General features: G+C 39.5%; 1 protein-coding gene across 1 annotated transcript in view; it reads right to left on the bottom strand.

Moving 5' to 3' along the window:
• cfap299 (cilia and flagella associated protein 299) overlaps nt 1-27,063 on the bottom strand; it is a 509,376-nt gene that overhangs the window by 72,812 nt on the left and 409,501 nt on the right. Inside the window, exon 4 of the mRNA XM_080198915.1 lies at nt 2,673-2,815. Within this exon, the coding sequence (XP_080055041.1) occupies nt 2,673-2,815 (143 nt within the window). The remainder of the gene's footprint in view (nt 1-2,672; nt 2,816-27,063) is intronic.

Consider the following 27,063-nt stretch of genomic DNA (forward strand, 5'->3'; position numbering starts at 1 on the left):
TAACACCACCCCTTGACATTCAATGGTGTTCCCATCACTGAATTCCCCCACTGTCAACATCCTTGAGATTGTCATTGACCAGAAACTCATCTGGACTCGCCACATAAACACAGTGGCAATAAGAGCAGGTCCGTGGCTAGGAATATTGCGACTTGTAACTCACCTCCTGACTTCCCAAAGCCTATCCACCATTTACAAGGCACAAGTCAGGAGTGTGATGGAATATTCCCCACTTGCCTGGATGGGTGCAGTTCCAACTACACTCAAGAAGCCTGACACCATCAAGATAAAGCAGCCTGCTTGATCGGCATCACATCCACAAACATTCACTCACTCCACCACCAACGGTCAGTAACAACAGTGTGTACTACCTACAAGATGCATTGCAGCGATTCACCAAAAATCCTTAGACAGAACCTTCCAAACACATGACCACTTCCATCTCGAAGGACAAGGGCAGCAGATACATGGGAATAGCACCACCTCCAAGTTCCCTTCCAATCCACTCACCATTCTGACTTGGAAATATATCACTGTTCCTTCACAGTTGCTTGGTTAAAATCCTGGAATTCCTTCCCTAACGACACTGTGGGTCAATCCATAGAACATGGACTGCAGTGATTCAAGAAGGCAGCTCACTGCCACCTTCTGAAGGGCAACTGGGGATGGGCAATAAATGCTGGTCAGCCAGCGAAGCCCATGTCCCATGAATGGATAAAAAGAAAGGGCCAGTTGGACACCCTCTATGAAACTGACATTCTTGACTGCTTGCATTGTGTAATAAGCTTTTCCATATAAATGGATAAAAGTGTATCTTGGCCCTTTCATGTTTGCTCAAACAGTTACAACTTCCGGAATGACTGTAAACTAAGTGCACACATTTTTATCAAAGCTACAAAAACACTGATACCAAATCAAAGACAAAGAGAATAATTCAAGACATTTCAAGCAATATATTGCATAAGTCAACATGGCAATGTTTCTGACTCTTTATCAAATACATACTCATCAGCTGGTGAGTATGGTGCAAGCTCTGAAATTCCATTCTTAAGTCCATCCACTGCTCTCTCCTCCTTTAAGAAACTCCTTTCATCTTACATCTACACGCTGCCAGTTGGCAACATCATCTGAAAATACAATGCCAAGTTTCGCATGTATGCTGAGAACACCCTCTACTGCATGATCGGCCCCCTCAATCACTCCACTGGCTCTGATTTGCCATGCTGCTTGTCTGACACTCAATACTTGATGAGCAGTAATTTTCTCTAATTAAATATTGGGAAGACTAAAGCCATTGGACAGAATTCTCTGGACTCCGTGACATGTTTTGCATGCGTGATCCTCTGGTCCAACGGCTGTTAATGGGATTTCCCATCGGGAAACCCATCCCAAGGGTGTGCTGAAAGTGGGACCAGAAGATCCCTTTGGCATGAACAGCCCAAAAGTTCTGGCCATTGTCTTTGCTCACTATCACAAGTCCCGTTCCCTAATCACAGATTCCATTGCTCTCCCTGTCCACTGTCTTACGGTGAACCAACGTTCACAACCTTGAGATTCTATTTGGCGTTGAGTTGAAATGCATATTATGTTTGATCATCACCAAAGTCACCTACTTTTACCTTTGCAACATCTCCCCTTTCTACCTCTCTCTCAACCAATTTTCTACTGGAGACCTCTTCTAAGTTTATGTCACCTCTAGATTTGAGTATTTGAATGCTTTCTTGGCCTCTGTAAACTAGAGGTTATCCAAAACTCTGTTGCCTACATCCTAACTTGCACAATTCCTATTCACCATCATGCCTGTGCTCATGGACCACATTGACTTTCAGTCCAGAGACAACTGGATAATAAAATTCTCATCCTTGCTTTCAAATCCCAGCACGGCTTCATCCCTTCCTTCCTCTGCAATCCCTGCCAGCTCTACAACTCTTCATGGTATCTGTGCTGCTCCAAATTCTAGCTTCTTGCGCATCCTTGACTTCAATCACTTCACCAGCCTTCAGTTGCCTCAGCTCTGAACTCTGGAGTTTCCTCCATAAACCTGCTTGCCTTGCGATCTCTATCTCTTCCTTAAGACCTAACTCTTTGACCAAGTTTTTGGCTACATGTCTTAATATTTATAGTGTTAAAGGCATTTTTTTAAATGCAGATTGCTGTTGTTATTGTTGATAAAGGGACAAGGAGCTGGTCAACATAACTCGTGATTTTCCTGAAAGGTGAATGATAGTACATTTGTAACATTTAGATGCCATTTCTGCAGATGTTCCTTATTAATATGTGTTCACTGCATTAATTCCTTTATGCTAATAGAAGAAAATTCAAATGATAGAGATAACAGTCACTGTGAGGTAAATCATTTGAAGTAGGAGTAAGTGATATGTTGGTAACTATGAAGAAGTATATTCTATCCTTCACCTCTCATGGTAATTTATCAGTTTTGTGGGTGTTCCCTGATGGTCGGATTTCAATTTCTATCATTAAGTTGCTGTCAGGAAATACTGTACTATCCCTGACAAAAACAACTGGAGTATGAAGCCACAAATGAGGAATAATTGGGAAGTTATTAATTATGTAGGACACTATAATTTGTAGATGACGAACATGAGCAAAATGTGAAACTAAACATGTCATCAGCAGTGTCACCAAATGAGGATTATAATCTGTAAGAGTACCTTAGATCTGTTGATCGTGGCATTAGTTTCCTCTTTCTACCAAAGTACCCTTCAAATTGTTCTGTTTTGAGTCTATGTGAGTAATCAATATACCCAGAAATCTCTTGGCCATGAGAATTGTAGTCTCGGATGAAAATTATAGACTGAAAATTAGAAAAATAGAGATTTTTGTATTAGAGCCTAAAGAATAAGATTAACCGAGCAGTTTTAATAAACTATTAAATATATTTCATTTTTAAAAACGTTGTAGGCACTTCAGGATGTTATTTAATTGACGCCACAGGTTTGTTTGTACACATTCAATCATTGGTGTAACAGACTTAGAACGCAATAACAAGTATTGCCCAAATCATCTTTGATGTCATCAATTTGTTCCCAAAAGACATACTTTTCAATACCATGCATATTGTGTCGTTAAAAATGGAATTGACATTTGTAAGGAGCATAACTCCTTTCTCAGTTAATTTTATGGCGATTCAACATGTCAAAAAATATTGTGAATAAAGCACTTGCTTGCCTTCAAATTTCTCATTACAGCAATTTAATAAACTTCTTTTTATGTTACCTCAGTATACATCACTCTTTCTCAGTTACAAAGGTTTGCTGAACAGTGACACAATTCTCACAGAAATTTGAAAGGTTCCCATAATTGATTCTATTAGGTTACCATACTGAACCAATAGTGATTCTGGTTAACTACTTCACTTACAACTGCTATTAATATTGCCCCAAAGAGGCTGCTGACAGACAGGGGAGATCCAGGCGGGAGGGGCGCCTCTATTATTCACTGAACACAAGGCCTATGTCAAAAATCTGAAACTAGAGTATGATGCATCACCAGTTTAATACAATTTACTATCTTTCACTATTCACCTCACTAACAAATCTATTCCACTAAAGTGGAAGCTGCAAAATTGAGGCTGGGAGAGAAACAACCCTCAAGTGACTATTAGTTGCCACTTAAAATCCTTGACAGGAGGCATGGATAAGTCTCATCTGTCCCCCCGTAAAACTGCAGACAGGTTGGGGTTGAAGGGCAGTGGAAAGATCATTGTGGAATTTTACACGCCATCTCCCCCCAGCCCCCTCTTCCAGTTGCAATGCCACCATTTCGGACTGTAAATATTGCCCAATGTAAAATAATCTCAAACAAATTACTGTAAAGCTTTGTTTGTACCTTGTTGACTAAAGTCATAAAATGGGATTCATTGACCATAATTCCTGGTGCGTGGCAATGAATTCTAGACTGGCAGTGGGCTCTATTTTTTTAAACATAAAAGAACAGAACAAAAATAGCATATAGCCTGAAACAAAAGCATGGATTTACCACAGCAGAAACAGATAATAAACAGACTGTTTGCATGAAACAAATGTAGAACAGACTTATCCTGGAGCATCTATTATTGGGAATGATAAATTATCCAGTGGCAGTTATATTGGAGTGAAAATCTTAAGCTAATAAGTGATTTTTTTCTCTCACCCTATTTTTTTTTATTAACTTTATCCTCGATTCTTTGACAAACCTACCAGAGCATTCACTGTAATCTTAACATTTTGTTGCATGACAACAGGCAAAAGTCAGGCAAACCTGCAGTAAATGATTACAAATATGCTTTCAATAGGACTTTCCCAGATGGTTTCAATGACAAATCCATTATCCAGTGCAGAACTGAGCCATACAAGCTGGGAATTACCCAAGTGTGATCCTTGATCTAATCTGCGTTCTGTTAGCCAAAATCAGTTGGCATGATGACAGAAGTATTATAATTAATGTAGGACCCTGAACCACAGATCAGAAACAATTAGTTAGGATGTCTATTCCTGAGCATTACCTTGTGTGATTGCTGGACATCACTGCAAAGTTTCTGTTGGGTGAATAGTCCATGGACCCTCATTGGGCACAACTTTCCAAGTGTGTGCTGATAGCGGCTAAGGCACCCACTGCCAGCATTCATTTCAAACATTTAAACCAATATTTGAACTTGAAAATGAATGCTGCCTTGGGTAAAGGTAGTCTGCACCTATTGTCGGAAAAGGTACAAGATTTTGCTCTTTGAAATTGATAGTAATTTCAAAAAGGGAGATTTGTTTTTAATTGAGTTCTGTTGAAGCAACTGTCAACAACAGATAATTCATCTTGTATATCAAAAAAGCTAAGAAGAACAAAGCCTACTTTAGACCAACAGAATCTTTTCCCAGGTCCTGTTGTTTCTAAATAGAATATATAATCAGATGATTAGCAAAAGGAATATTTCAACTTCTTTTGCTTTAAAAAGGATAGAGATAGCTCAGATCATTGAACTCTTGTGAAAACAAATGCTGAATACACCTCTCTATCTGTCAAATAGATCCTATCAAGTACAGGATTGGCTGTTCCCAACAAGATACCCATCATTTTGCCATTCAGCACAAAGACAGCAATGAGTTTGCCAGCTGAAAGCAGAGCCTTAATTGGAAATGGAAAATGTATTGATCATTTTTCTTGATACGTTAGGAGCCACCCATCAAAGATAACTCAACAAAGCAAAACTAGAAGTTAGCAACCAAAACCATGAGCAAATAAAATTGGGATAGAAATAACTGCCCCCAATCTACAAAAGATGTTGAGAAGTGCCTTTAAGAATCTCTGAGGGCAGAAATTGTGGGGGAGGGGAATTTTCCATCCCCATTTGTAGTGGATGTGAAGGGCAAGGGGGGTGGAAAATCCAATGAGAGTCTTCAAATGGCTTTTCCTGCTTAGGTTGTCCCCAATCCCACTGATGAGGTAATGGGGTTCTCGCAAGGAAAGGCATACATCAGCTTCAGTGCAACCAGGAACCGATACCATATGAATAAAATCAGATTTACCACATTACCAGGATGGACCCAAACTTCTGCCTCCCATAGGCTTGTGTTGTAATGAGTTTGTGTATATTGCTAAGGAAAATGATCTACCATTGTTTGGTGGTCTAAATTAATCTGAAAATTGGAATTTCACTCTTTATGAACAGACATGAACATAGAGCATTCTGAGTTTCAAATGCAATGTAACATACTAAATATAAACGACTGATTGTGTATGAAGCAGTGCTGAAGTCTTAATAATAATACTGGTAAATGTATAGATTTAGATCTTTTTCCTTGAATAAGTAATGAATCAATTCCAATAAAGCAAATCAGTGATAAAGATAAAAAAGAAAATTCAAAGAAATATTCATTATTTTCCCAATTTAGAAATAAATAATAGATTCAGAAAGATAAATTGTGGACTGTTTAAAGGTCCATTGACCTTGGGTGGGCATTTCCAGTCTTGAGGTGAGCACAAATGGAAAATCCCATCCAGAGACTTTGGAATTTGCTTACTGCCTCCCATACAAGCACTTGAAAATTTAAGATGTGAATAAATGAGCATTTGCAACATCAGAATTCATCATATTACAATGTTATTTGTTCTGGGATGCAAATACATGTAAAAAGATCACAAAAATTAAATAATATAAACATTCTCCACATAATGCCGCATATCAGAATTGGTTTCTTCCATGAGAGAGATGAGTGAAAAGAATGCATGTTTGCTTGATAAACTAAAACTAGAAGAGACAAAACTATTTTATTTGAAAACTTGATTTATTTCAGCCAATGGGTTTCCTTAAAGATTCTATCAGTCACCATCAGTGCATTGACTTCAAGAAGCAAGATCTTCACCAATGGATTATAGAAATAATCGAGCTTCAAAGTGTGGGAAATCAATTAGCCAATTTAAAGAAATCTCATTTGATTCCTTTCCTGCTGCAAACTTAGACCATCATCTGGGAAAGGTAATTAAATTTCAGTAGCAGCAGATGATGTTGGTTATTATGCCAAGATGAACCTCAAGAAGATTGACTTAGGCTGATAAGCCAAACTCAATATCATGTTGTTCTGTAGCAGCAGGTGTATGAAAAGAATGACTGTATTTTGCTTGGTAGTGTTGATTTTGGCTCCGCAAAGATTTAATTTCTTTCAGCCCAAGAGGCCTGTTTTTCCGTGACCTTCCTTGAAAGTGTCAGCCAAACTCAAATGAAACAAATTTTTATTTTATAAAAGGCACCAAACCATGATTGTTTGCAACAAAATAAGAATCGTAGCAATAGTTGAAAACCTTGAAACCAAACCAGATCGAATTTTCTAGATTAAGAATGAGCATAGAGTGAACAAAAACTAGAAAAAACTCTAAAACCCAAGGCGCAAGAAGTGGATATACAGTTCAAAAAACACTCTTTTCATATTTTGATAAAATAGCATGATTACTATTGATACTGCAGACCTGAAAAAAAACTAAACATATTAAATTGAAAACTCCTTAATAGTGCATGGGAAGAGAAAGTCTGGTACTTGAAGTGTTATTCAACAATTTTCCTCAGTTATCTTAAGTGATCAGAGAGAAACTTCACAACATGTAATGCTTTTGAAGTACTACACGTGCATATTTGCCTTCATGACGATATTAAATTGGTGTAGGTACATTCAGGCTGCTTCATATCGTTTGTTAGAAAAAAATGACTTATGAGATAAATGTCAATTTTACATTTTATTCTTTAATATGTTTGAGATTACTGAAATGTATCATTTACCAAATCTGCCATATATGAGGAACAGTGAGTTATAAATAATCAGGTTATTTATAGCATTCTTTTATTGTTTTTGCTTTGGATTAAGTGTTTAATGTTGTCAGACTTGGAGCCATAAGCATAACTGTTCTTGAGCATGTTATATTGAGTTAAAACATGTGTTCACAATCTGATCTCAACCCCATAATTCCCTACATTTAATACAAATAAAAATTGAAAATAATTGAAAGGGAAATACTTATTTACCTATTGCAAAATATAAAACATCTCTTATAGAAACTACAACAATAATGTGCATCTCGTTTTGAATGCAAAATGCACAGAATTTTCAACTCAAAAAGATGAAATATTACAGCACAGAAACCAAATATTCAGCACATCCAGTCCGCACCAGAATTTTCTTCCATGAGTCACCTAGTCCAATCCCATTGTTGATCTCTTTTTGTGCACCTTAATGCTCCTTTTTAACATACAACTATTCATATAAATATCCTGAATTCAGAAACTCAATACAAATTAGGTCAAATCTGTATTTGATACCAAACCAGAAGAAAGGGTGGAAGTAGCACAATGATTGAACAAACTATCAAGTGAATAAAATAATGATAGTTAACGTAAGCAATTTTAAAGTGCTACATATAAGGAGAAAATAGACTACAGACATGTTACACAAATGGTGTGGTAATAGCTAAAGTTGAAGCCTTGATACTAAACAAGTTCCAGCGATGTAGAATAGTGATGAACAAAGCCAATGGGATGTTGAACCATGCAGCCAAAACGGAATATTAGTCAGAGAAGTTAATGGAACACTTTGCAACACCCTTGAGTACTGTATCAGTTTTTGGTCACCAGAAATGAGAGTGATATTCAAACTCTGCAAAGATAATTGTCAGTGTCAGAGACCAAAGGTATGATGAAATACACAAAAAACTTTCAATGTAACATTTAGAGAACGTTAATCTCAATTATCACTTTAAATTTGACTGTACAGTAGGACTAGGGCATTTCTGTGTTCAAACAAATAAAAGACAATTTTAGGACTGAAATGTTTTCACACAAAGGGAATAATTTAAATTTCATCAGCAGGCAAAAAACAATGTGATTTTGAGTTAGCAGCTTGATCCATACCTTGCCCAATCTTATTTTCCACTGATCACTGATATCGGTACAAAGAAATTAAGTCAGGTGTCATGAGACAATATTGTAACACCATTAGAATGTGTATAATAACAATTTGATATAATGTCTTAATATAACAAAGTAATGAACAATATCCAGTGAAATGGGGTCTTTCTTGCTGCTGGTCTATATAAGAAAAGGCAGGTTGACATTGATGTTGCCTCTAGCTTTGGCAAATCTACAAGAAGGTGGCACAGTGGTTAGCTGCCTCAGAGCGCCAGGGACCCAGGTTCCATTCCCAGCTGAGTCTGCACGTTCTCCCTGTATCTACTTGGGTTTCCTCTGGATGCTCCGATTTCCTCTCAGTCCGAAAGACATGCATTGGCCATGCTAAATTCTTCCTCAGTGTAAATGAACAGGTGCCGGAGTGTGGCGAATAGGAGATTTTCACAGTAACTTCATTGCAGTGTTAATGTAAGCCTATTTGTGACACTAATAAATAAACTTTAAACTTAAAAAAATTAGTTTCCAAGTAGCATTTTCCAACCAGCTCTAAGTTGCTGGTTGTGCTACGCTTTACTTGCAAGTGCTTGATTGTGAGATACATGCTGAATCTAATTACAGCACAAGTCTACTAAATTGAAGGTTCAGCCTAGATATAAGATACCATGACTCACATTGGATTCTGGGGCATATTGTCAGTCCCAGCTGTCACACTGCAGTCAACAGAGTGCTAATCCACCCATGGACTGCCTCTTTGACTAGGTCTCAGTGCAGGCAGGCTTGTACTAATTCAGTGCTTGATACTTACTTGCATAATACTTTAGTTAGTTCACTGTTCCCCATTATGGTATCAAATTTATTTGGTCACATTAGTCACAGTTTTATGCTCACATTTGATTGCAATATTTAAATCAGATGGATTTTGAATAGTCATGCCACAGTAAACTGTCATCTTAAAGTTCAAAATGTAAAGTAGATATTACAGGTGCTCACATTCAGGTGCTTAAGGTTTTCATGTTGAATCACTTCATATAATAATAGGGTGGATTTTCACCCTCAAGGCAAGTAGCGGGAGCCAGGAAAATTCCAGCTCAGCCTGCTCGCTTCTGGAGAAAGTTTTCCCAAGAACAGGATTTTCTTCATAGGGGAGTTGGGTGTGGGCTGCTGGGCCAGCCAACCCAGGAAAACATTTGGAGGCAGATACAAGGACTGCTGGGTGCTGAAGCAGGCTGTTGAAAAGATTCTGCTCAGTGCTGTTGTCCCAGTTAAAATAAAACAGAAGATGCTTCTGAGGTGCTGCGAACTACAACTCATTGAAAATCTGGCCCAAAGGCATGAAAATTACAGAGGACTAGGACATGACAATCCCTGCAATAGAGTCGGCCAGGTCGGGAAAGCAGGGCGATGCTCACAACTAGGACCAGCCTACACCATTAAAAAGCACTCCTGAAAATAGCAAACCCCAGGAATAGTGTTGGCAATCCTGGAATTGGATCAGGGCTGCCATTTTTAAAGGGTTCCAGAGTCATCCCTTCTTGGTGAAAATCAAGCCGATTGACTTACTTAAAATATACAAAACTGTGTCAAAAAGCATCAGGTTTAACTCTAACTTTAAATCCAAAAGTTCAAAAATGATTTAAAACCAATACCGGCCACAAATTTGATATTGTGAAGGTAGATCATGTACATGGTCTTTACCTTATACCACTGGTAAATACTATTGGTATATTATCCCTGAAATTAATGTAGTTTTATAACCATAAAAGGCTAAATAAAACTAAATTCAAATAATTACCTGTTTAAAGTTTATTTTGTTAGTGTCACAAGTAGGCTCACTGCAATGAAGTTACTGTGAAAATACCCTAGTCATCACACTCCGGCACCTGTTCGGGTACACTGAGGAAAATTTAGAATGGGCAATGCACCTAACCAGCACATCTTTCAGACTGTGGGATGAAACCAGAGCTCTGGAGGAAACCCACACAGACATGGGGAGAACATGCAAATTCCACACAGACAGTAACCCAAGCCGGAAATCAAACCTGGGTCCCTGGCGCTGTGAGGCAGCAGTGCGAACCACTGCGCCACCATGCCACTGAGCATTCAACCAAATCATCTTTCCTTAAGCTTCAACACAACAAAATAGAGAAATGAAGATTATGGTGATTGTGTATTGAAGTCTATGATCATCTCATAACTTTCAGTTAATTGAGCTTTGAATTGCTTACTTCATTTCAAACAATTTGTAATCATTTCTCAACATTTACTCTATCTCTTTTTCTTGTGGGCCATGAAAGTGATGGGGTTAAATATCAACTAGTCTGTCCCCTGAGCAATAGGCCACTGGGTGGTCACAGTATTAATTTGTGAACTAGCATAGCAGCTTCATAAGTGACTCTGCAACAACTGAGGAAGTGCATAAAAGGGTCTTTCACATCTACTTTTCCTCTCACTTGTTCTGCACTATCACATGGCTTGGCAGCCTTTCAGAACTGTATAACGTGTTTCGGTAGTACCCTGTCAGGCAGCATTAGTCTTCCAACAAAGTGGAAATGTTCCAGTACGATAGCTAACTAGCTTCCTTTAAGACAAACAATCATGTACTGTGAATGATTCTGCAGGTGTCTTGAGGTCTCAGCTGGCTGTTGTTTATTAAGGTGCACTATGTGCGGAGAGGCAGATGAGGTTGCCACTGACAGCTTTGTGTAAGTGTGGTAGGGAAATGGAAATATTACTCTTAGAGGAACATTTGAGTACCGTGCTTTTGGCATTTGTGACCTGATTCTGCTACTTGAAAACTGCTACTTGTTTCCGAGGGAATAACTTTCCACACAGCAGACCCTGTGTGAAAATATGCAATAGAGAAACCAGACATGTACACAGGTGTGCATTCACTTTGCCATCTATAGAAAACTGTACTTCCTAGACATATTTCATAAAAAACTCCTTATTTCAAACCGCTACATTTACTCAAGGAATAATAATTATTGTAGTATAAAAATAAAAGAATCTTTGGAGAGGGGATAGTAAAAGCATGGCCAAAAAGAAAAGGAGAAAATAGCTTAAATTTATTCAGTTTGTTGCAATTATTAGGAGAAAGAATAAAATTGAGCAGTTTAGGCCTCAAAATGAACTGTTATGGTAATGAACAGCTGAATCTCGTATATATACATATATATATATTACGTGAGATAACATTTCAAATCCTTTGTCCATTTTTGATAACATTGTGTAAAGTTACCTTTGTGTCTTCGGTTATCTAACAAAACCTATCATTTCGTTCCGTTAAATTATGAAGTTACTTCAGAAACATTGGGCGGGAATTTCCTTTCCTGATCTAAGTCCCGTGGTGGGGACGAGGGGAATTTCCTGCCAATGAGGCTGACAGGAATTCATGTGGTATTTCACAACCCCACCTACATTAATTATGCAGTCAGGGGTCTCCTGACATATTGAGTGATGGGACGGGATGGATGGCACATATCCTGCCATCATATCTGGGCACTATATTTAGAAGGTGCCCTGGACAGCAAGGTTGACAGGGATGGCAAAAAGAGGACAGAAACCTCCAGTGCCAAAGTTTAGTGACATTCCTGGGCATCCTCCTTGACCAGGTCCTGTATCTAACTGAGGAGGGACTGAGCAAGAAAACTGACCCTTCGTGGGAGCTGGTTGTAACTGCAGTCAGTGCCCAGGTCCTCCAGTGCAGTTAAGCCCTCCAATGCCAGAAGAGAATGAATGACTTTATCCATGACGCCAACCCTCAAATGCTCATCAGTGGCACTGTCATTAGTCAAGTCTCATAATGTCATTACTGCCCATACACTATCCAGGTACAGAGAGACCAATGTGGTTCCCTCACCCTTTCCACAGACACAGAGCTCATATGCTGTCTGGAAAGATGGCACTGTGATGGGAAAGGGGCTCATGCATTGAGTGCAATGGCAAGCCTCTGAGCCGTATCCTTATGTTTGGAAGAGCTTAATGCTCTGGAGAGGGGTGGCTCTGAATCCTTCTGAACAGCCTGCAGTGCATCATTACATACCACACAATCTAATGGGTTATCTCCAAGATTATAAGCATGAGAAAAATGGGAAATTGCAATGTACAAATAGATGCTAATTACAATTCCTGTCAAGCCTATCTTCCCTGTTCTAGTTGAGCAGGACAAGTTAAACAATAACCAGCAAGAAAGAGAGAAGAGCAGAGGGGGTCAGCCACACTTGAAGGAATTAACAGAGTTCAAGTTGCAACTCAGCTGGGAGGAGTGGAGCAGGACTGGGCCATTGCAGATGGGGAAACTGGACTTGCCCCCCCACCCCCCCAACAACCAGTAAGCATCAATGCCTGTCATAGAAACATCAGGGCCAAGGAAGCCTCCATGATGGAGAAAACTCATGCTGTCACTCACTTTCTCTCCTCTCACTTGCAGGTGCTAGCTGGAAGAGGGCAATAGCCAAGCCATGAGAAGCCCTGTCCAGCTCCAACACAAACCCAAGCCCAAAGACGATGACGACATAACTGTACAGTGAGGTGTAATTGTAAAATTGTTATAACAGTCACCTGCCCCTTCCACCAGCCCAGAGACATATACCTTGGTGGATCTTAGCTCTAATGTAGGAAGAGTCATACACTCACAGACCTGCGCCACCTCACAGACACATATCACAGCAGGAGGAGGCAGGATCAACTGAGCTCAGTGGCATTTGGAGGCATGCTGGAGAAGAGGCATGTGCAATATCTGAGTCCAATGATGACCCTCTGGAATCAGCCTTCCAATTAATGGTGCAGAGGCAGCTAGAGATGGGTATAACAATAGCAGTGCAATATAATTATGTTTAAAGGGAATATTTAAAAATGCAGCTTTATGCTACAGGCAGTCAGTATGTTGAGGTGAGGGGGTGCGAATGCAGCTCAGATTTTGGGATAGCAGGATAATTTTTCATTTCAACTTTGCAAGTGTTTAAGTAGAACTAATGAATGGACTTTTGTTTACTTAAATTCCCCTATGATATCTCATTAGAGTGATTGACAGGGTCATGTGATAATGTGGTTTATAAGCAGAGCTAGTCTGTAGCAGGAGATTTTTTTTCACAGAAAGCAGTTACAGCTGAAGCCTGGTTGAAGTTAGAAGGATTTTCCAGACTTGTAGAACTCTATCTCTCCCTGGGTTTACTCACTATGTTTATTTAAAAGTAGATGTGATTTCTGCATGAATGTGGCTTATTTGGAACTGGAACAGTCATAAGCTAGAAATTAAAGTTGCTTACTTCCATTTTTAAATACTGTTCAACTGTTAATGGTTAAGCTGGTTCATTTGTTAGAGTTAAATTGTGTTATTAAATAATGTAAGTTTTACTATAGAAAATCCATACTTTATCAGTGGAATCACTCCTGGAGAGAAATATCTCATCCTCACATTTATGCCAAAAAGAAAAATTATTGAGGGGGGGGGGGTCTCGTCTGGTTTCCTAAAGTAACTTGGGTTGCGGTCCAGGACCAGAACAAGAGGGAATCATGAAGTTGGTGTTGGAAGCTCTCAGTCACCCGCTTCCTATCCTCCAGAACCAGTGACCACCAACCCCCACACTAGCAGCAGCGCCCCCCGCAACACACACACACACACACACACACACACACACACACACACACACACACACACACACACACAGAGTACATTTTCAACTTCTCCACTGTCATCCTTCAACACTCCCCAATACCTTTGGAAATGTGCAAATTATACCTTCAAAGTTCCCTGTGCAGCAGAAGACACAGGATAATGGGTAGATTCTCAAATTGGTAAGATGTGATCACTGGTGCAGGAATCTGTGTTGGATGCTATTTGCCAGCAATTTACATCAGTGATGGGAAACTACGCTTTGGTGAGTGGGAAGCATGAGTGGCCTTCATTTTACTCATTCACATGTCAAAATAAAAATTGAAGTTTTTTGAACTGTTTAGAAAACAGGCACAACAAAGCTGGAAAATCCTGCCCAAAGGCTCTAGCTTAAAGCACGTGAGAACTCTGATGTTAAGCTGATACCCGGGGTACCCAGGTCATAGCATTACATCCAGGCCTTCAATTGAACTTCTGCTGGAGAAATAGTAGGAGTGTACAGGATGGGTGGAGAATTTCCAGGATTAAAATGATTTTAAAAATGACATTATTATTCAATATTTAAAGCATGGGTGAATTTAATGCTCTGTCCTGGGGAGGGGGTGTGGTCTTATAATCAGTGGAGAGGTGTAGAATATAAGCCCCTTTGCCTTCGCGAGTCCTCCCCCGATTAAGACTGGGGCAGCAAGAGTCAAGGACCAGTATCCCATCTGAAGGCTAACTGAGTTCCTTAAGTGGCATTATGATATCATCAGCTGTATGCATGGATAAATGGGCAGTCTGTCCTAACAACCTTTACAGTAAACACCTTTTCAATAAAGTTCTTGTTTGTTTGTACCTTCATAATCTACAAACCTATCCCTTAAAAGTGCAACCCATTCAAATGTTTGAAATTAGAAAGTAATGCTGAACTAACTAACCACGCTAACATTAAACTCTTTCTTCACTTGGTAAAGTGGTGAATGTTGTCAGCAAATTAGAGTAAGTATTCAAAATATGAACATTCACTTTTTCATGTTATCATGAAGAGTAACACCATCTGATGCTAAACAAATTTGAGGCAATCTGAACAATTACTGAGCCAAATGAACATTTAACCAGAGGTCATACTGATCCTACAGGCAGAAATAAATAAAAAATGAACAGCTAAGGCAAAGTTGTAGTGACTCAATGCCAACCTCTGTCTTGCGGCTTCTAGTTGAAAGTTCTCAGACACAGGAAAAAAGATCAGTGTAACAAGCAATGAGCTTTGACAAAGTGCAAAATCTTTGGGAGGTCAGCACAGGTAAAACAGGATGGAAAATATTGCACAAAACCTGTAGAAAGTTGCAACAAACAATGAAAGGTGGTCACTGATGGTCATTACCTTCTCAATGTTGTACATTCATGCCAAAAATGACCACATCTACCAGCTGCTCTTCTGTGCTTTTGAGGTGGAGACAGTAGTACATGAGGAGTGGGAAATGTTCAATAGAGTCAGAAGAGTGAAGGCTATGGATAGGAATACAGGGCAATGGAGGTCATGGAGGTCAGAAAGTACAAAGCTGCGGATGCCTCGGAATCAAAGGGTCAAGATTGCATACATGCAGGAAGGCCTTATTGTGGTTTTATGCAACCCGTACATTGATAGAGTAGCATGACTTTTCTGTTCGCAAATGTCTCCAGCTGCTGCGTTAGTGCCTTTAAAGAATTTAAAGATTGTTTCATTGGTGTGAGTGTCATTGTTTCACAGTAAGCTGGATAACTGTATGTGGGTACAACCTTCCCACTCCTTGAATTTGTGGGAAGCTGACAATAGAAGCAAAATTCAATCCCCATTGCATCTGCGACACCACATCTGTGGGGAAGTTGACATGTCTCAAGCAAAAAGAGTGCAATGGTGGTAATGAAGTGGTGCGTGAGTGATTGTGAGATGCCCATATTTGAACCAAGGCTATACTCAGGACTGGAGCTGATTGGTCCTGGCAGAACCCAAACTGAGTATCATTGGTAAGCTGATAATTACCGTCTTGCTCAATGGTACTGTTGTAGACAGCTTCTATCACTGTTGATGATTGGGAGTAGGCTGATGGGCAATAAATGACCAGACTGGATTTATCCTACATTTGTAGGGGACAGGACATATCTGGGCAATTTTTCATTCTAGGAAGGAATACAGAATGAACATTTTGGTGACATGAGCAAGTACCACCTATTCAGTATTGTTCTACTGGACATATATTAATGGGTGCATTTAAACCATTAATGTATAATTACACTAATAAATAAATTATAATGGGTGCTAAAGATTTCAGGACAACATACTTAATTGATTAGAACAGCAGGCCCACGGGTGGCTTACCAATTTTTTGAAGGAATTTTGTTGCCGCTCCATCTAGTTCTATGTTTAACTATGGATTATTGTTGGGCCATGTTCACCCTACTTCCCAATTACCTCCCTCTCTTGCCCACTTTTGGACTAACCTATTGCCCAAAGCTGGTCAATCCTGTTTTCCCCCATGACTGAAGACCTGCCTCTGGGCAGCAACTAATGGCATGCAAGTAATGAACAAGTTGATCAAGTTGGAAAAGTGCAGTGACCGCTCACACCCAAGTTTAGCCGCATTTGAATTCTTAAACTAGCACATTAGTTTTTGGCAGTTAAAGCAAAACTCTGGTCTCTAGTTGATAAATAAAGGACAGCTAACTTAATTCATTTCAAAGGCAGGATCTACATGCAGGTGCATTTGTATTTTCACTGCATATATAAGAAAAATGAACAACTTTTGCAGCCGACCTTCGTGGCCTGAGGGGAAGTATTAATTTGCAATATTTTATTGGATGAATTAATACCTTGATATTTACACTATATTTCTGAAGAACAGCAGGAATGGATCAATAAAATAGGTTGCAAATTAACGTGGAAATTTTCAAACTTACTCACAGATGTGCAGCCTATAGTTTACCTGATGCCAAGCTCCACTGCCTAATAAGAGCTCCATGCTATAAACTCATTTTCAGTGGGATGGAAACATTAAGAATACTTCAAAGATAAATGGTCATTTGTCCTTCTCCAATATCAAGAGTGAGACAATGAAATGAGCACATCCAGGGCCACTTATAACTATTAGTGAGGAATGTGATCCAGAGCCAATAAATCTAACACCAGGTAGACACTTCTTCAACTCTCCAGATTGAAATTCTTTTTACCTTGGATTTACGCCCGGAATTCAGGCATGGATTCAGCAACTGGCTTGCATTGATATGAACATTGGATGCAATGATTGGAATTAGTCAAGTCCTTATAGTATTATCCTATAAGAACATTGTCTTGATATTGCAAATAAGCAATTGGGCAAATTCAGGCTTGGCTGTGAAAGGTCTATTACTTTTGTCCTCAAAGCTCACTTCACATTTTACATTGAGAGAAAATAGTGTCATGTTTATCCCCAAATCTCAGGGCAAGTTCATCTAAAAAGAATGCATATATCATTCTGAATTTATTGCAAATCCTTTGATGAACCCAAGATGTTTACCCATGCAAAGAACTTGGATATGAATTAGTTAGATTAATAAACTACTGGAATACTAAAGATCTGATGAATTCAACATTGCCTCAAGGTCATATTTATTTCTTCCCTTTCATACAAGGAGCTAGAAAGATGCATAATCACTACAATACTAACTGTGGGTGCAGTTGATTACTCTCTGAGGAAGGGCAGGGAGGTGGGGAAGGCCATGTAATTGGATGGGAAGGTGTAGGGTGGAGAACCCCTTGTCTTTCTGAAACCCCTGATTAAGTCTGGGTCAGAAGGGTTGAGGACAGCCTTCCAGCTCTACTAGTGGCAGGAGCCCATGTCCAATGGAGAGACATACCAGTGGCAAGGCTACCCATGTAGGAAGACCCCACCTTGCCTTTAAACTGGTGGATGCGCCCATTTTCATGGACATACCTCTCCCACAGATTATTAGGGATTTAGTAGGTATACACTCACAACACATAGTCTTTTTGATTTATTTCTATGGTACAAGGCACACAAAACAATAATTTATCTGTAAAGAAGGTTAACATTTTAGGATGTGCATAATTATTCTTTTTTTTGATTTTATTCCAATTCAATCAAATCAAGTCCAATTCAGAGTCTCAACAATTTGAGACATTCCTGATCCAAAATGTCTTGAACTTATCGACATGGTCCAAGCTGATTGGAGTAAGCATACCTCCTCGTCCAAGGCTTGATGTCATTTGCATCTTAGCCAAAAGGCCGAGATGCCGCTTTTAAAAATTGCTTCAAATGAAATTAAAATGTAACCTAATGACTTCAACTAAGCATAGCATGTTGATACTACACTTGATCTTAGCCAAAAGGCTGACAAGTGATAAACAGGAGAACTACTTCTTTTACATCTATTTAACAAATCAGAAATTGTAAGGGTGAAAAAGATATATGTGGCTTATCAAAGCTTATCTTTCTAGTATCCATCAGAGGTCAAAACCTCTAGACATCTATAAACATCTTGGCAACTTCTTCAGAATCCTGAAACTAAGAAGAAAATCTGACAGTTCAGAAAGTATCAGGAGAATCTTACTTTATTGGAAAAGTAAACAGCCAAATGTAAAATGGATAGTGGCAGACATGATATATGAAATAGAGAAATCAAAGGAACCAAAATACAAATAAAGCTCATAAGGAAAATGTTAAAGACAAAAAGAATTAAAATGTTCCCTGCAAAATGAACACTGGATGTTGGTGACACAGAGAGTGATTGAAAGGCCTAAAGATAAAAAGACTGAAAGTCCTCACAATTCCAAAGGAGTTTACACTTAGAATGAAAATTAAAGCACTTAACAAATTTCCATTTGTTTGTTTACAAACCTACATAATTTTGAAATACATCATTATATTATGTATATATGATTGGGTTGCATTTACCCTCTGGGGCAGGAAACATAAGTTATTTCGGGTCCCACCCCCTACCTCTACCTTGGTGGGTGGGGCGAAGGAGAAAAACAGTCACTCATTAGGATTTTGATGGGATTTTCCATTTACTGACATAGAGACTGGTTCTCCATCCAATTAAGGGTAATGGTGGGCTCTCAAAGATTGATGGCTGATCAGAAGCCTTTCAACTTGGAGAGGTGCAGCGTTCTGCAATGGACAGTAAGTAACTGGGAGGGTGCTTCAAAATGGAGATACCGTCTTACCAATTTTTTTAAAATCTTGAATTAGAAAGCAGAAATAGCAGGCAAGCCAGCATTGTTTAGGACTGGAAGAGGGGAATGGTGGTGGTAAATTCCTCAATGGGTGGCTGTTGGCTACACCCACACCCAGAGAGGTGGGAAGAGCCTCTAGGCTTGTCAAGAGTGCTGACCCTCCCAGCATGCTGCTGAGAACCTGCTTCAAGACACTTAAATTGCCCATGTCAGTGCAGGAAGCTGGAAACCAAGAGGAATCTTCCAGTTGGCCTTGTCTAATTGACCTTGACAAGATCCCAAACAAGTCTAATCAGCTACCTGTCATTTGGGGCTGAGTAACTCTGCCAATGCTAAAACTACTTCTGTCAAAATGGCCAGAACCAGGAGCAGGGTTGGGAAACCCCTGCCCCTGGTGTGACCCAAAACTCCTCTGCTTCCTCACCTCCCTAAACAAAAATAAAAGATAAGGCAATACTCCTTCAAAAAAATATAAACATTACTAAAAAACTCCTAAATACAATTAATCGAAAAGCTATCAAACAGCCTTGTATGTAACATCCATCTCAGCCTGGTTGATAAGGAAAGATATCAGTTTCACATTTTATATTGTACTGTTGTTTATAATCATTCTAGAGTGGAAAACCAGTGCCAAAATTTGGAGCGAATTCAATCTTTGGGCCTGAAATATTTACTTTGTAACTAGACATCAGGAAAGCAGAGAAATCCAAAATCTCCTTAAGAGTTCGTAATTAAGCAGCCCAGTGGGAAGTTTGTATGACAAAAATTACGTCAGTTAAAAAAGATCCTTTCTTTAATTGGAGGACTTTCATTTTATTGATTTCACTTCCACCCGTTTGTAAATAACTGCTCTCCCGCAGAAAGGTAAACCACACGCTTTTTTTATTCATTTACAAGATGACTAGGTCAGCATTTTTTACCCATCCCTAATTACCCTTGAGAATATGGTAGCAAGCTGCATTCTTGAACTGTTGCAGTCCCTGTGGTGCAGGAACTTCCCAAGGGAGTCCCATAATTTTGACCCAAGAACGTTGGTATATTCCCAAATCAGGATAGTGAGTGTCTTGGAGGGGAACTTTCATTTTATTTTCTCCCATGAGTCTGCTGCCTTCTAGACTTGACCTTCCAGATTGGCAGCAGTCGTGGGTTTTGGTGGTGCTGCTTAAGGAGTTGGTGAGTTCCTTGGTGATTTCCTGCAGTACATCTTGTGTTTGTTACACACGGCTGTCACTGTTCGTCGTAGTGTAGGGAGTGAGTGTTGTGGGAGGGTTGCCAGTCAAACAAGTTGATTTGCCCTAGATGTTATAAAGCCTTCACCATGTTGTTGGAGATGCACCCAACCAGACAGTGGAGAGTATTCCATCACATTCCTGATTTGTGCTTTGTAGAAGGTGGACAGACTTTGGGGAGTCAGGGGGTGAATTACTCGCCACAGAATTCCTAGGCTCTGTACTGCTGCCGTAGCCACAGGATTCCTAGACTCTGTACTGCTCTAGTAGCCACAGTATTCACATGGCTAGCCCAGTTCAGTTTCTGGTCAATGGTAAACCCCAGGATGTTGATAGTGTAGGATTCAATGATATAATGCCATTGAACGTCATGGGGTGATGTTTACATTCTCTTGTTGCAGATGGCATTTTCTAGCACTAGTGTAGCGTGAATGTTTCTTGCCACTTGCTAACAAATAACATACTCCACTCATGACATACGTCTTCACTTCTTATATTCGGATTCAAAGATTAACAATTTGAATTAGCCCCATCAGTTTATCACAATTATTTTCAAATTGAAGAAGGACATTTTCTTGCCAAATATCCCTAGGATCTAATATTGAATCAAAGGCAGAGACCCACCAAAATAAATGTCATTATTTGAGATTACAATAAAGAAAATAATGGCATTAAGGAATGAAAAATCTCCAGAACGAAACCTCCAAGACTAGTTTCAGCCCAGGGTTTTAAAGGGAGTATTGCTGAGTGAGATACTGTTCGTTTAGGTCGAAAAAATGCATATGCAACTCCACTATTTATGAACAAGTGAGAGAGAGAAGCCAGAGAATTATAGACCATTTAGTTTTACATCTGCTTTTGGGAAATGACTTGAGTCCATAATTAATAAAAGGGTGACTGAACATCTTTAACATTTTGAACTGATCAGAGCCAGCCAGTATGTATTTTTAATGGTCATACCCGATGAATTTGATTGAACGTTGTTTGAAGAGGTGACTAAAATAACGGACAAGGGAATGTCTATGGATATTATTTATATTGATTTCCAAACGGCACCTAGTGAAGTCTCTCATAAGAGATTCTAAACTAAAATTGAAGTTCGTACAATATAAGGCAAATTACAAACCTAGTCAAGAAATTGGCTAAGCAAATAGAAATGGAGAATAAGGATGATGGACAGCTATTCTCATTTGCAGAATGCAACTGCCAATGTCTTGCAAGAATCTGTAGTGTCAACTGTTCATTGTTTTTAGTAGCTTTTGTCTTGTTTTTATGTTGCAGGATGACCAACATCATTGCTATAAATTAACTTTATTATTAACACATTTTGGGATATGAACACACAATTGCAAGGCACTCTGCGGCATGGTTACAATTTATGTGTTGTCTGACCTTTGACCTCTAGATCAGGTGACCCCATGAATACAAAGTGTACCATATTGTATCTAAAAATGGAGTCCACTGCCACAATCACTCTATTATCATGGCGACATTGATGATGGGTAAGAAAGCCACATATCAATGTTTGTTGAGACACACAGATAGGTGGTACCGTGAGCCGTTTGAATATAAGTATAATACATTAGGGGATATGGATAGATTAGGCAAATGGGCAAAACAATGGCAAGTGCATTTCAATTTAGGAAGATGTGATGTGACCCATTATTATGTCTTAAGGGTTCCTGGGACTCTAAATTAAATCACACTTTTTTCACAGATGCTGGATCTTACATTTTATAGAATTTCTCACATTGCTTCGGGTGTTGAAGGATACAAAGGTGTGTTTGCTACACAGGTTGTAGTGCTGTAGTAAGTGATGTAGCATCACGGGTAGACACATGCATGAAAACAATATAGATCACAGAAGATTTGGAATTTTATAATTTCCACTTTAGAACTGCATGTTGTTCATTTGGCAGCAGCTGTTTGTAAACCACATGCTTTTTTACAATCTGATAAAATGAGATTGACTAGGTTTATAATCCATATTCTACAATACTCAAAACTAAAATATGCACATTTTATGAGCTAAGTTCCCATTTTCAAAAGCAACAGCTCTTTTCTTCAATGTACTAAACCATTCCAAAATGCTTCACAGGAGTATTTCAAACAGGATTTGACGCCAAACAACATGAGCAGTTATTAGTATAGAATACCAAGCCTTGGTGAAGGAGGTAGGCGGAATTTAATCTGGGAGTTAATTGTTTCGAGAGTCAATGAGGACCCTGTATTGCTGGCAGCTCTCAATTACAGGTAATTGAACATAGAACAATACAGCACAGCACAGTACAGGCCCTTCGGCCCTCAATGCTATGCCGAACTTTGTTGAAACCCACGATCAAGCTATCCCACTCCTTATCATTCTGGTGTGCTCCATGTGCCTATCCAATAACCGCTTGAAAGTTCCTAAAGTGTCCGACTCCACCATCACAGCAGGCAGTGCATTCCACACCCCAACCACTCTCTGAGTAAAGAATCCACTTTGGACATCCCTCCTATATCTTCCCCCATGAACCCTATAGTTATGCCCCCAGTAACAGCTACATCCACCTGAGGAAAGAGTCTCTGAACGTCCACTCTATCTACTCCCTCATCATCTTATAAACTTCTATTAAGTCACCCCTCATCCTCCTCCACTCTAAAGAGAAAAGCCCCAGCTCCCTCAACCTTTCCTCATAAGACCTAATCTCCAAACCAGGCAGCATCCTGGTAAAGCTTCTCTGCACTCTCTCCAATGCTTCCACATCCTTCTTATGGTGAGGTGACCAGAACTGTGCACAGTATTCCAAATGTGGTCTCACCAACATCCTGTATAGTTGCAGCATAACCCCACGACTCTTAAACTCAAACCCCCTGTTAATAAACGCTAACACACTATAAGCCTTCTTTACGGCTCTATCCACTTGAGTGGCAACCTTCAGAGATCTGTGGATATGAACCCCAAGATCTCTCTGTTCTCCCACATTCCTCAGAACCCTGCCATTGACCCTGTAATCCGCCATAGGGAATGTTGCCATAATGCCATATTGAATGTTGACGTGCCAACAATAGACCCAACAGAGACCTTGCATCGCTGGGGCTCCCAGGCTACACGAGTGGTAGCGTGATGGGGTTTGTTGGGAGTGGGTTTGCTAGCTGGGGAAGTATGGGGTCAGAAGAAAAGGCAGGTTGTGGCCCCCACCTCCTCCCCCTTAGTGTGCTGGGTCTCCTAATCAAGCACTGACTGTCTTTGAATAATGGACAACATTTGCCCATCCGAGGAAGCTGTTGGGTTTGTTTTTCATGCTTCTGTATGGTGACTCACTTGCCCATAATCACTCATTTGTCATTAATTGCTTGCTTAAGGGCTTGGGTTAGCATCTGGGCCGGAAAGGCTGCACACGAACCTGCTCTTCGGGATTTAAATGGGATGTGTTGAAAAGGCAATGGAACGCTGCCAATCAAATATGCCCACCACCACCAAATTTGTCACTGAGGGGGACATTAAATTCCATCTGTAGATTTTAAGGAGTATCTTAAAGGAGAAGCGAAATGTAGGGTGTAAATTTAAGGGCTCAGGACCCAGGCAACTGAAAGCAGGCCTGCTGTTTGGGTTTTGAAATGCATGTCATATTTGACTTGACGTGGTCATGTGACTCTGCATGAGACAATCTGCTACTAATGATTCAGTTCAGTGAAGTCTCTCATTGAAAACACACTGAAAGACATCACACTGTTGTCCTTATGCGTTAAACATAGGCTGGAACTCTACAACCTTGCCCGCCACAGAATTGATGTGGGCGAGGGTCTGGCAATGGAAGTCTCCGTTGACTTTGGGTGAGAATATCCAGTCTCGCCCAAGTGAGGCTGTAAAATCCCACCTATGGTGTCAAAAAGTGAAGAATAAATAGATTTCTAACCCACAAATTGATGCAGAGAAGACACTGATAATCCAGGGACACAGAAAGGTTCAAATTTGCAAACCAGCTGTTGCAAAAAGGAGAAAAGACTAAAATGTGTGAGAAAAAACAGCTAAGAAAGGCACACAGAAAAGTCCAAATCTGCAGAGAGCTGTTGAAAATACAACGATGGGAAAGCACTGGACTGCAGAAAAACAACAAAAGAAATGGAGAAAAAGACTGCAAATGAATGACTGTGTGATTAAAATTAATTAAAAAGAATTGAAATTAAAATGGCAGCTTCCAGTAAGCTTGCCGTATGACAGAATCACATGACTGAGAAAAGTCAGATGTGACATGTATTTCAAAACCCAAACATCTTCTTTTATACATTAAACAGAAGATACAAGGATGTTTGGGTTTTGAAATACATGTCACATCTGACTTTTCTCAGTCATGTGATTCTGCCATGAGGCAAGTGTACTGTGGGCTGCCATTTCTGCTGTTCTTCCACCTGAAAGAGCCAATTCCGAATTGACTGAAATCGGGGATGCAAGAGGCATGAATAGAAAGGAAGAATATTGAGCAGGATTAATGATATTATGATTTCATAATTCTCAAAGTTTAGTTCTCAAGTAATTCACAAATTATGATTGAAAGCGGGCCCAGGTCTCTACCCTGATGATACCACTTTAGGAATTTTTGCTGGGAAGGGGAAGGTGAGTGGGGAAATGGAGCATTATCCAGCATGAAGCATTTGGAATTGAAAATGGGCAACCCATGATCTGCACATGGGTTTACCTGCATCTGCTTCAAGAAACCGAGGTCTGGAGTTAGTTGAATGAAAATGTTATTCATCGCAAGTGAGACATGCTGCTGTCAACCACAGTATGGTACTGGAGCAATGTAAAGAAAGCCCAGCAATATAATACAGGATTGAGATTTCTCATGAAAAAGAGTGATACACCAGAAACTTATTCATATACATGGAAACGTGTGTCCTTTTGCAGAGTGAAATATTTAATTTGATTTATTATTGTCACGTGTATTGCTCTACAGTGAGAAGTATTGTTTCTTGCACACTATACGGACAAAACATACTGTTCATAGAGTACATTGGGGAGAAGGAAAGAGAAGGTGCAGAACAAAATGTTGCAGTTAAAGATAGGACGAGAAGAAAGATCAGCTTAATATATGATAGGTCCATTCAAAAGGCTGCTGGAACATTATTAGACAGTTTAAAAGGAGTTAGAGTTAAGATTTATGAGCACAGCACAGAACGAGAAATAAAACATGAAATTTGAGGGTATACTGGAGACAGCTCGCCAGAAGTTGCCTCGCTCTGGTGCCACTTTTCTTTTTGAAATGCCAAATATTTCATAACCTTCAACCAAAATGAGCAAAATGCGCCAAATGTTTTGACTTAGCTTGTGACTTTCAGGTATTAAAATATCCATTACTGCTTCACAGAGGTGAAAAGAACTGGAAATTAGAAATGGAAGGGAGATTAGGAGGTGACCAAAAGCAAGCCTGGAAAGTAGGTACTGAAGGAAGGTCTCTGAAGGAAAGGAAAGTGACAGTCAGATGGAGAGGCTGAAACAAGAAAGTCCACAGAATTAATCAGCAGGTTTGCAATGTTGTTGTCCGACATTATACGGGTAAAACAAAATATTTCCATTGTCAGTGAATGCAAAATTGGAAATAAATCTTCTTTGCAACACTATTATCAACAAATAACCAAGCACCAGAAAACTCCCTGATAGCTTCTAGTAACATGTTAAGAAAAACAGATTAGAAAAGTAACTGCGTATCACATATTTATTGCAAAGCAGTTTCATTTAATGGAATGTGTTTATTTGATAGGACATGATAGAGCTTGTTTTTGCAAAGTGAAGGCATGGTCCTCTCCAATTTCTGGATGTATGACAAAACATGAAATCGTAAAACTGTTTTTAAAGCCCGTGCCATAACAATTACGTATGTTAGCAATTTTACAAGAAACAGTGGTTGCCTCTGCATTCCGCTGAAATTAGTTTAGTTTGTAGAAAACACACATTTCGGGTAAAGCTACCTTGCATAAAAATTAACTTCATGTCAGTAACCGCTTTAAAGAGTATAAAGAGGTAAAAAAAATTTGTTCACAACCTTTCAACAAAGAAAGTCTATTATCTCCAAAACAGTATTTTGGCAGGGAAGACAGGCTATATTTATCTGATAAACATCTGCAATCTGAGGTGATTACCTTTTATAAAATTGTATCTAAATGTGAGAGGATTAAATCTGTAGAGAGTTTGTTTTTGAACATGTTGCACTGTGAAGTGTAAATATTTGACTGACTGTTAGCACATTGTGGGATAGTCCCTTTCCTGGAACAGCTCTGAAGTGGCCGCTGGGCAATGTTGTGGTTCAAACCACCCAATCGTATAGTCAGAAACTTCCTAAGAAGAGTCACATTGGATTTAAAGTATTAACTCTGTTTCTCTCTCCACATCTGCTGAATTTTTCCAGCGCTTTATGTTTTTATTTGGTCAGAAGGTCTGGCCAGTTTTGATGACTGTGCCTTATATTCGCGATGTGGAGATGCCAGCATTGGACTGGGATAAACACGGTAAGAAGTCTCACAACACCAGGTTAAAGTCCACTAGGTTTATTTGGTAGCACAAGTCAATAGCTTTTGGAGAGCTGCTCCTTCATCAGGTAAGTGGGAGTCTTGTTCACAAATATAAAGACACAAACTTAAACTCAGTTCGTCTTGAAATACA

The sequence above is a fragment of the Carcharhinus amblyrhynchos genome, chromosome 1, assembly GCF_965287045.1.
Source record: "Carcharhinus amblyrhynchos chromosome 1, sCarAmb.v2.hapA, whole genome shotgun sequence".
NCBI lineage: Eukaryota > Metazoa > Chordata > Chondrichthyes > Carcharhiniformes > Carcharhinidae > Carcharhinus > Carcharhinus amblyrhynchos.